This window comes from Phocoena sinus, chromosome 8, assembly GCF_008692025.1.
Source record: "Phocoena sinus isolate mPhoSin1 chromosome 8, mPhoSin1.pri, whole genome shotgun sequence".
Classification (NCBI taxonomy): domain Eukaryota; kingdom Metazoa; phylum Chordata; class Mammalia; order Artiodactyla; family Phocoenidae; genus Phocoena; species Phocoena sinus.
This window is the reverse complement of record NC_045770.1, coordinates 31,783,317-31,795,442: the sequence shown is the minus strand read 5'-3', so window position 1 is coordinate 31,795,442 and position 12,126 is coordinate 31,783,317. Positions and strand designations below refer to the sequence as shown.

Here is a 12,126-nt window from a genome sequence, read left to right as displayed (position 1 = left end):
ATTAGTTTTCATATACATTACTCCACCTAATTCTCATATAATCCTAAAGGGAACCATATCCTACCCAGCCTGCATATGAGAAAGTTGAGGTTCAGAAAGGTTAATCTTGCCTAAAGTGAAATAACAAATCAGTGGCAGAACTGTCATTTATGTTCAGCCTGTTTAATTCTTCAAGTTTAGTATGTTTTTATCTACCCCTTACGGCTGTTTACACTTCAGTCTGACTTTAACCAATTCTTGTTCTTCCAGTAATTGTCTCTGGCCTAGGAGTCTTTTCATCATCTGAGTCTCAAACTGACCTCAAACCCTCTAACTGTAAAATTCAATTTTTTGCAATTTCAATTCAGTTGATGTTGCCCTATCCTTTGATGAAACCACAGATGCCATTCTTTTCAAACTACTTAATTGGATATTCTGTATTTCCATGTTATATATGGATAAGAACACCTGAATACTAAAAGGGATCAACATCTCAAATGTATTATGCCAGTGCTTGTTATATTTTAAAATGTTCCCTTTTCCTCCCTATTTTAGTGTTCGAAAGAATCCTCAAACCAAGAAAATACAAATTACCTCTTCTGTCTTTAAAGTTACAGCATATGTAAGTGTTGAGGGGAAATGTGCAACCAACCAATCTAATTATTTGTTATTAAGAGGATTGTAATAACTGGAGATAGCAACTAGGACGATGTTATGCCTCAGAGAGGAATAGCTAACAGAACATATACCTGTATATACAGAACATAGTTAACATAAACTAAATAGTTTTCTGTTAAAATTAAAAGTTAATAAGGTATGCTTTTATTTGGAGAAAGTATGAACATTTTTCCCCGGCTTCTTTTCTGTTATCCATGTCTAATAATAGTTCTTTCTTATTTTAGAGCTAAATCTGTGGCTCAGATGAGGTAGAACACAGTTCTTTAGCCTGTCAAACGATAATTTGGGGGCAAATAAGTAAGAATGACATAAATGTCTTTATATCACAGAATCTGATACTTGAATTTTAGTATCACACAAAAGATTGTTAATACATATGAAGCAGTTTCTAAGTATCTGTATTCAATCATTTAACAATTATTTTTTGAATACCTACTGTGTATCAGCTACTGTGCGGGACTAGAGCCCAGTGATAAACAAAAGAAACATAGTCCCAGCCCGCATAGTATGTATAGACCATGTTCTGAAAAAAGCAAAGATAGAGGAAAAATGCAAAATAAATTTTTGCAATATTAGGACTTTTTTCAAAGATAGAATTTACTTTGGACTATAAATTCCTTAAGGTCAAGAATTATGCATGTTTGCATAGTACATATGTATTGTTAGCATAGTAAGTAGACTGTGCTGCCCACAAATATTTTAAAATAGTAGTTAACTGCCAACTTATTGTCAAAGATTTGATATATGTTTCATGACATTTTACCACAAAATATATAATAGCTAAGTATGTTATTATTTAAATGTAGTTGTATACTAAATAATTTGGGTTTATCTTTTTCAGGATTCTGTTGGTATGTGCTACCCTTCAACAAAGAGTCACGAACAAACATTTTCTTACTTTATTGTGGATCCTATCATGCGTCATGTTCATGTTTTATACCACTGTTATGGCGTGGGGGAAATGTCTTAATGTTTTTTTCAAATTATCTATATTTAGATAATTTTTTATTCCCTATTTACCAGTTTTTAATTTTAATACTGATTTATGGATAAACATTTACTTTGCAAGTTAATTCAAGTAAAATGTAAAGAAGCTGCTTAGAGCAAAAGAAAACAAATACCAAGATGCCTTTCTTTAAATTTATCTGGAATACTAACACAGGAACCAAATTTCATCCCTAGCATAATCTACACCAATACAGTTATGGAATTTTTACAGAAAGTTACAAAGAACTAAAAATCTAGTTCATATTTGTTGCGTTAAGATTCGAGTGAGTCCTCAATTTTCCATTTGTTTTATTTTAGAACCAAATTAATTCTGGATTGAAATTGTGACAGAAAACTAAACATCTCTAACCACTGATCATTAATATGAATCATTAGCTTTTAAAATTTGAGTTTCATTTAATTACGTTTCTTCACTGCATAAAGGTTTACATCTCTGGAGCTGTGGAAAACATAACAATTCCTTTAATTCATTTGTCCCACTTAAAATCCTCAATAAAAAAATAATGTTCTGAACATAATTGTAAACTCTTTTATCACATAATAAATTAAAATTGAGCTGCCCCCACAGCTAATACAAGAACTACATGTAAACAAAGAAGGTTGTCCTGATGGTATTATTAAGTTGGCAAAAGAGTAAAGCACAGGGTGTCTTAGTACTGTCTCCTTGTTACCCTAGTAAAATGAATATATAACATATTTTTTTAATGGAAAAAGTGATTGACATGTATGCCCAAAATGATGATGGAGACCCTAAAAAAAATGTTGAAACCTTGAGGAAGGGGCAAGTTTGGAATATGTGTTTCTGAGTTGCAGGGGTAAGGATGATGATCTTGGATTTGAACCTGTGATTGTGTCTAGAAGGTGGCTGGAAATTTAGGTATACAGCTCAGGAGAGAGAGTTTGTTTTACTTCTAATACTTAGCACAATGCTTTGGCACATTAATTGTTTATTGAATGAATATTTTCCAGACATGGTCATAACATAGATTTTTTGTTAAATCTTATAAAAAACATAAAATCAAAAACTAAAATGTTCATTTGCTACCAGTTTGGCCGCCTACCACACAGACCCCTACAAGCTGGGGACCCTCTCTTAATCAATAATTCTTTCTGAGTACCAGTTCTGTACAAGGCACTGTGTGATTTACTTTGGGGAAACATACACTCCCTATAAACCTAGTAGAGAACGTAATCTGTAAGAGTTTTTATAGACAGTGATTGTAACATGAATTCAGAGATGGAAGTGATCACTGTGAACTAGGCCTAGGCAGGGTTTCATCTGGCTTCTATAGAAGAACTAGTGGGGTTTCAACAACTAAGAAGGAAAGCAGTCCAGCCGAGTGGAGAGGCATGATGTGGCAGAATGCTCTGAGCCTGGCCCTGGGATGAACGTTCAGAAGCAAAAGATGGGAATGCACCCGTGAAGAAAGATTATGCAGTTCTCTGTATTGAGAGGTATAATGGCATAGTAACAAAGACTTTGGGTTGTAGTCAGATTGCCTGGATTTTTAATTCTGCCATTACTTTCTGTGGGACTTTGAGCTAGTTATAATCTTTCTGTGCCTTAGTTGCCTCATCTGTGAAATGGGGAAAATAATAGGACTCCTTCATAGGTTATTGTGAAAATTATATAAATTAATATGTATATTGGGCTTAGAATGGTGTCAAGCACACAGTTTAAGTGTTCATTCATTTTGGCTCTTTTCATTCTTTGTGGAGGAAATATTAAAAACAAAAAAAAAACATAGGAGCTAAACTGTCTGCATAATAATGTAAAATGCTGTCTTCCTAAAGGTCAAAATTGCTTTTCTACAGATTATACCATTATTAATGTGGTTAGATATCTGTAAGAGATGGGAACACTGTTTTTCCCCCCTCTCCCTGGGCCACAGAGAATGTAGAGGACCTAAAATTGTACTCCAGGTATTTCTTTGGCAGCATTTTGCATACTTAGAATTATTTTCTCAACTATTTGTAGTAATTTATTTTATGTCTGTCTGGAAAACAGGAACTGTGTGTATTTGGTTCATCCCCAGTGCCTAGCACACTGCCTGGCACTTAGTTGACACTCAGTATCTGTTCCCCGACTAAATGAGCCCACTTGCTGGAAAAAAGCTGGCCCTTGAAGTGTGACTGCTGGTGTGGAGAAAAAGAGAGAGAGTGGGGAAGGGTGGGCGACCAAGGTCCAAGAGTATCAGTAGTGCAGTAGTTTCTCTAGCTATCCCTAAGCCTGGTGTAAAATTTTGCAAACTATTATACTGTAATCTGAATTTAGCTGTACTGTGTGGGATAAGATATGCAGCCTGGGAACATGCCTGGGACAAAATTGTCTCTGGAGAGCAGCAGCAGCCTGTGAATCCAACTTTGAAAGAGCAAGCTGTGATCAACTGAGGGTGAGGATTTTTCTGGGGTGAAAAATCAACCATGGTGACAAGTGACAACAGAATGGTTTTATGGAATTTGAGAGCATTCTTCAGAAATTCTGATAGTTACTTAAGGAAAGAAGGCTCACTGAATTATAATTTGGACATCCAAAAAAGGGACTTAGGCTGGAGACCAGAGAACTTGGAACTTTTAGGACCCATGAGCAAGAAAATAAATACAGAGGCATAGAAACACAAGGTGGTTTGGGGAAGACATAAGTACACCTGACTAGTTGGAACTGAGGAGTTCTGTCCAAGAGTTCTGGGTAATAACACAGGGAAGACAGATGAATGGGGTCCTGGTTACCGAGGGCTACAGGTACAAAGCTAAGAAATTTAAATCTTTTAAGTAGATGATGCATAGGAGTCAAAAACTTTTGAGCAGGGTAGTAGCATCATAAAAGTGATATTCTGGAAAGATTAGACTGGCAGTGATAAATTGGAGTGAAGAAAGACCAAGGTCCAGAGATTAAATAAAAGATTAGAGTAATTGTCAAAGCACAAAATTGAGTAATCTGAGTTAATAGCAATGGAAACCTTTCTGGGCATCATGAAGTACATGACAATGGAGTGCTCATTAGGAAAAAATCAAATATGGCCCCCCAAATGGTTAGCTACTGGGTAAATTATGAAGTGTTGGCCATCTGAGGTACTAAGAACTGGGAAGTGGGAACTGTGGTAGGAAGCTGTGGTCAGAGAGGGGAAATCCCTCGTTCTTCCTTTCATCCCTATCCCAGCCCATGCTCAACTAACTTTGATCCTTACAACTTTGAAAACCTAGGTCTGAAGTTTCTGAAAACTGACTGAAGGCTTCTCGGTCATCCAGTTAATCAGCAAGTATTGCTAAGAACTAATATCCTTCATTTTTCCACAAATATTTATTAATTACCTACTATGAATGTGCTGGGTGGGCACTTTCTAGGTACTGCAGATACAGTGATGAACATAAAAGACAAAAATGTCTTTATTGGGGAGTTTACATTCTAGAGCCCATAAGACTTATTAGGCGCAGTGAAAGATAGAAAGAAGTACCCAATTACTCTTAAGAAACTTGAAGTTTTGTTGGAGAATGAAACACTCATAATTTTTAATTTTTTTCAGTCTGACGGGTATGAAATGATATTTGTTATTTTAATTGTTCTGATGTTTTTATGAGGTAGAGCATTATTTTGCATATTTCCTCAAACATATATATTAATTCTAGTGGGCAACTCCACAGCTGGGAACAACTGCTCTGCTCTCTACTTCTCTAGTTTAAAAAAAAGAGAGAGAAAGAAAGAATAGATGAAAACAAAAGAACAAAGGGAAGAATAAAGGACAGGGAAGTATGTTGTGTCTTACAGTAAAAGCTGCATTAATTAGCACTAAAAAGCCGCATTTAGAGACACATTTAGCAGTGTCCAACTGGCAAACTCTAGCAGCTGGTATACCTGATATCCTCTAATGTAAGTCTTCAATCTCCTGACTTGGCACACATGTTAAAGTTCATTGGGATAGGCAGGCTGAACTGGGTTTCAATAAGGTTGAAACTTATCATTCCTGTTTATCTTCTTTATTTGTGCCTGTAAAAAGAAAAAAAGTCACTAGGCTTTAACAAACACTAAGAATCTGTAAATTTTTGTTACTAGAAGGGTGTGTGAGAGAAAGTAAAATAGAAACCACCTATGACAATATAAATTAACTTTTATTCAAATTTTTGATCAGGTGTCACCTTTCATCCCTTTAACATGTTGTAGAATAAAACGCTTATTTTCCTTAAAACTACTTACTTCCTACATATAAAATAACTGCTTACTTCATACATATAAAATATAAAACTTAACCACTGAAGTTCTGAGGGAACCTAGAGAGATCAGAGCCAAGGATGATCCATAATGAAAGGCCTCCCTGAGAAGGGGGTTGAGGTACATTTTAAAAGAAAGGACATCCAGCAATCCCACTCCTGGGCATATATCCAGAGAAAACCATAATTCAGAAAGGTACATGCACCCCAATGTTCATTGCAGCACTATTTACAATAGCCAGGACATGGAAGCAACCTAAATATCCATTGACAGGTGAATGGATAAAGAAGATGTGGTACATATATACAATGGAATCTTAGCCATAAAAAAGAATGAAATAATGCCATTTGCAGCAACATGGATGGACCTAGAGATTGTCACACTGAGCGAAGTAAGTCAGACTGAGAAAGACAAATATATGATATTGGTTATATGTGGAGTCTAAAAAAATGGTACAAATGAACTTATTTACAAGCATCAGAGATGTAGAAAACAAACTTATGGTTGCCAAGGGGGAAAGAGTTTGGGAGGGTGGATAGATTGGGAGATTGGGATTGACACATGCATAGTACTATATATAAAATAGATAATTAATAAGGGCCTACTGTATGGCACAGGGAACTCTACTCAATACTCTGTAATGACCTATATGGGAAAAGAATCTAAAAACAGGGTGGATATATGTATATGTATAACTGATTCACTTTGCTGTACAGCAGAAACGAACACAACATTGCAAATCAACTATATCCCAATAAAAATTGTAAAACAGAAAGGACAATTATGGATTGGCTTAGGGGAGGAAAGAATTCTAGGCAGAGAAAATGTTTCAGTCTGTGGTATAGAGGTAGAAAGTATCAATACATGTGGGGTTACAAACTTCCTTGAATAGAGCAGCAGATATGCTTAGAAAAGTAGATTATTCACCTAATGTCCACTGTGTACCAGGCACAATGCTAAGCCTGTGGACACAGTGTAAACAAAACACAAAATCGCTGCTTCCAAAAAACATACAATCTAGTGACAAAAAATATGGTAAAATACATAAAGTAATTATAAATTATGGTTTTTCTAGGGAATAAATCGAGAGTAGTTAGTCTGAGAATGTTCTCAGGAAAAATACAGCATATGTGAAGGCCCTGGAATGGAAATGAGTTTAGTGTGTTCTAGGAATTGACAGAAGTCATTGTGAACAGAGCATAGCAGGCAAGAAAGAGTGACATGAGTTGAAATTGGGAAAATAGATCATGCATATCTTTTTTTTTTTTTTTTTTTTTTTTTTTTGCGGTGCGCGGGTCTCTCACTGTTGTGGCCTCTCCCGTTGCGGAGCACAGGCTCCGGACGCGCAGGCTCAGCGGCCATGGCTCACGGGCCCAGCCGCTCCGCGGCAAGTGGGATCTTCCCAGACCGGGGCACGAACCCGTGTCCTCTGCATTGGCAGGCGGACTCTCAACCACTGCGCCACCAGGGAAGCCCAGATCATGCATATCTTATAAGCCAATAAAATGAGTGTGGAATTTAACGGTAGTGCAATGGGAAACTACTATAAGTTTTGAAGCAAGGGAGTGATGTATATTTTCAAAAGATCAAAAGATCACCATGGCTATTGAATGGTAAATGGATTTGACAAGAGGTGGGGAAACTACCACCACGGTCTGATGAGAAATGAAGCAGTGTGGGCAAGGATGGTTTTGGTGAAGATGGAGTGTTATGGGCTGAACTGTGTCTTCCCCAAAGCTTATATGTTGATGTCCTAACCCTCAGTACTTCAGAATATGACTGTATGTGGAGATAAGGCCTTTAAAGATGTAGTTAAGGTAAAATGAGGTCATATTGATGGGCCCTTATTCAATATGACTAGTATCCTTACAGGAAGAGAAGATTAGGACATGGACACCAAATGAAGACCATGTAAAGACTCCAGAAGAAGACAGCCATCTACAAGCCAAGGAGAGAAACCTCAGAGGAAACCAATCCTGATGACACCTTGATGTTAGACTTCTAGCCTCCAGAACTGTGGGAAGATAAATTTCTGTTGTTTAAGCCATACAGTCTGGAATACTTTGTTATGGCAGCCCTAGCAAACTAATATATGGAGGGAAGTGGATATATTCCAGATGTTATTCTGGACCCAGAACCAACATTACTTGCAGATGGATTGAACTGGGGGATGGGGAATGGGAATTGGAAAAGTCAAGGTTGACTCTCAAGTTCCTGGTTTTAGAACTTTTAGAAAAAAATCTACTTAAAATACTTAACAAGAAACAATCTTTTGAAATAAAAGGGCTTGAATTCTAGAAAGATGGGAATAAATTAAATGGGATAATGTGTGGGGAAGTTTTTGTGTATGCAAATGTAAGTCATTGACTGTATCACAGTTGTTGTTAGTGTATGATACACACTAGGAATCTACTACAGTTTTTTGTTGTTGTTTTGTTTTTTGTTTGTTGTTTTGCAGTACGCGGGGCTCTCACTGTCGTGGCCTCTCCCGTTGCGGAGCACAGGCTCTGGACGTGCAGGCTCAGTGGCCATGGCTCACGGGCCCAGCCCCTCCACGGCATGTGGGATCCTCCCGGACCGGAGCACGAACCCATGTCCTCTGCATCGTCAGGCAGACTCTCAACCCCTGCGCCACCAGGGAAGCCCTCTACTAGAGTTTTGAGTAGGAGATCAAGGGTGAAAATGGCACTTGAGGGAAATGGGTTTCGAATTATAGAAAATTGATTGAAGCAGGAAAGAACAAATGGAGCCTAGGAGATCAGCCAGCAGTGGGCTGCAGGAACTAAGGTGTGAGCTGAGAAGTGTCCGATGTCTCTGGGAAAATCAAAGGGACTGAAGATACTCCAGTAAACATTCAGTGAATGCACATTTGCATACATATACAGTGGACCCTTGAACAACACAGGTTTCAGCTGCTTGGGTCCACTCACACCCAGATATCTTTCACTAAATACACACCATGGTACCGTATGATCTGAGATAAGTTGACTCCTCAGATGCAAAATCAAGGGACAAGTGTGAAGTTATATGTGGATTTTTGGACTGCGCCTCCCCCAGCATTCTTCAAGAGTCAACTGTAGACATTAAATAGCCGGAGGCCAGAAGGGAGATGTAACTAAACCACCTGCCATTTTCTATATAGGCAGTAAGCCCACCTAAAGTAATTTCCTTCAAACCTTCTTGGGGTCAGGATCCACGCCTCCCACAATGCTTTTTATAAAACTTAATAAGCATTGTAGATAGGATAAGTAATCTATTATATTTTGTCCTTTTAAAAAGGTAGTAGTATTGTGGGATATCTCGAGACCAGGAACTAGAAGCTCTGGCTCTGTCACACAGAAGCTGTATGGCTTTGGGCAAGTCATTTACCCAGTGCTAGCCAGTAGAACTTTCTGAGGTTAGGGGAATGTTCTATATCTGTTCTGTCTGATACTGGAGCTGCTAACCACATGTGTAGCTACTGAGCACTTAAAACGTGGCTAGTGTGACCAAAGGAACTGAATTTTCTATTTAATATGCAGCTCGTGGCTACCATTTTGGACAGTGCAGAATAACTTCTCAAGACCATAAGTTCTTGTGTAAAAGAAGGAAGTTGGGCTAAGTGATCTCCTTTGCCTTTTAGTTCTAAAATGCTGTCATTCTAATTCAGCATAAAAAATTCATGTGCATGTTATAAGGGTTCAAATTTTGACTCCCTAAAACTATATTTCTAAAGAATAAATTATACCCTTTTACACATAAAAAGTATGTAAATAATGACCTTCACAAATTTAAATCAAATGTATATAAATGATGTTTGGGACACTATGTAGCGTATATAGTATCTTAACAACTGAAGAAGAACATGGGGTACTTGGAGAAGAGTCAGAGGACTACAAGAGAAGAATAAAAGTGTTGAGAAACAAGACATTGAGTAAAGGTTAAGTAACTGGGATAGTTTAGAAAAAAAAGACTGTCAGGAGACTTAATAAATGTATTCAGGTATATGAAGAATTATTAGAGATGGTATCCAGATATTTTCCATTAGATAGAACACTAGAAAATTAAGTTAAAGAGGAAATAAGTTATAAATGAAGAGGCACTTTCAGAGTTTGGTATATCAAATTCTCAAAAGACATTTAGATTTTAAATTGTTTTAAAACAATTTTGTGCCACATCGTTGAAGGTATGCATATGTCAAAGTAATAGTCACAAGATGTTAAAACTATAAACAAGTTGGAATCACTACTTAACACAGCTTTTAAAATAGGATTAGTGGTTAACTTTCAGGTAAGAATCAAGACATCACTTTTTGAGATCCTTTACACCATGAATATGTTACCAAATAAATAGATTTTTTCAATTCTCAAATACATATTATATACTAGATATAGATATTTCTAGAATAAATGATGAAATTAAAGGGATACTTATCTATAAATGGTGAAGCATAATGTTTACAAAACATCATATTTAATATTTATAAAATAAAAACAGAATGTGGAATATCATATAGAGTAGTGGTTCTCAAATGTTAATCACCTAACGCAGGCTTGTTAAAACCCAGATTGCCGTTTACCTCCAGAGTTTCTGATTCAGTAGGTCTGGGTTATGGCCTAAGCATTTACATTTCTAACAAGTTTTCAGTGATGCTGATGCTGCTGATTTGGGGACCACACCTTGAGAACAATTGATAGAGAATATATTTAGTATTTTTAGAAGACACCTTTCCATTTTTAATACAATTCAGAAAAGTATAGTAAATGAGGAGACTAGTAAACTTTATGTTCAAGCATAGATGTGGAAAGTACAAGTCTGAATCTGATAACCTGTATTGCATAAAGCACTGGAGAGGTGCTTTGGGGCCTCCATTACACACCCCACTTAGTTCTGCCCGAAGTCTGAAGGGCTTCATACTCCAAAATTCTTCACAGCCAGATCTCAGACCAAACTTTAATTTCTCCCATATGGATAATTTTAGCTAGATTTTAGAAGAAAAAGAAATCTGATTTTAAATGATTTTTTTACTACAGTATATATGACTTTACATTAAAAAAAGGAGCCTATTACCAAAATGCATCTATAGTGCTGAAATATGAAAAATATATATATAATATATATTTTGAAAGGAGTGGTCCTTCTGTAATAGGCCTGACATGTCCTCTAACACAAAACAGGATTAAGCAATTTACTCATGCCCCCAACCCTTTCTGGATGGTGTCATACTTTTGACGTATTGTTTATTAGTTTAGGCAACCAGCTCACATGGATAGGAACTGGGAGTATAATTGCTCATAAATATTTTTTCTGCTATCAGAGAAAAGTGTCCACTATACAACCAGTGTCAGAAAAACCCATTGAAATGAGTGAAAAGTTGGCATTATAAATTTTACAAAGAAGTATTGTCACACGCTGTGGCTTATCTCTTTTCTAATCCCAGCTCCCCAGCTCCCTACCCCAACTGATACTGTGTAACTAAACAGGGGTGAACATGATTTGGGTTTTTTAAGTAATTACTTGCATATAGATGTCCATTTTTAAAGTGCTTTAAGATTGCCTGTTCTCTAAAATTGGTAAACAAATGACACTTTGTCTTTCTTATTTGCTTAGGCTTATCATAGCTGAAACCTAGGGGAAAAAACCTCAGTCTAACGCCGCTTATTGTCACATACCTCAAAATAATGGATTCCGAATTAATGAAGTTCCCCAGGCATTGCAGCATATACCTTTTAGCTGAATATATAGCTTTGCAGTGACCTGCCTTTAAACACCTGTGTGCTAAATCCCTTTTCCAATTCTGCTTATATCTGTTCAATAATAAGATCAGTAATTTGTACTATTTAAGAAGTGGGTAGCTTACAGCTCTAAAGTAGAGGTAGGGCTACAAGATTTGGGAATCCCTTCTATCCACAACTAGACTGAAACAGTGTTCAAAACCAGCCAGGCTCCTGATCATTATCATATCCACTTACTGTTCACAGTTGTTTCTTGCTATTGTAGAAGAATCTCCTTCAAACCAGAGACTTATCTCATAATTATTGATTAGTGTCTAATGTGGAACACACATAACAATCAACAAAGGCTGTGGCGATAAACATTTTATATTTGAGTATTTAGAACATGAATTAGAATAAAAGAATAATTTCAGGACTATGTTAATTCACAAATACACACAAACTATCTTCTAAATATTAAAGTGGAGAACTCTGAAATAATGTCTCTGAGTTGAATAATGAAGTACTGTCAGGTCAAGCAGAACTTTCTTCAGCAAGCTG

The 12,126-nt window shown here is 36.7% G+C and overlaps 1 protein-coding gene across 1 annotated transcript in view; it reads left to right on the top strand.

Annotated features, from left to right (window-relative positions):
- CFAP300 (cilia and flagella associated protein 300) overlaps positions 1-2,131 on the top strand; it is a 28,698-nt gene extending 26,567 nt beyond the window's left edge. Inside the window, exons 6-7 of the mRNA XM_032640855.1 lie at positions 535-601; positions 1,499-2,131. Of these exons, the coding sequence (XP_032496746.1) occupies positions 535-601; positions 1,499-1,627 (196 nt within the window). The 3' untranslated portion in view covers positions 1,628-2,131. The remainder of the gene's footprint in view (positions 1-534; positions 602-1,498) is intronic.
- Positions 2,132-12,126: the final 9,995 nt, after the last annotated feature.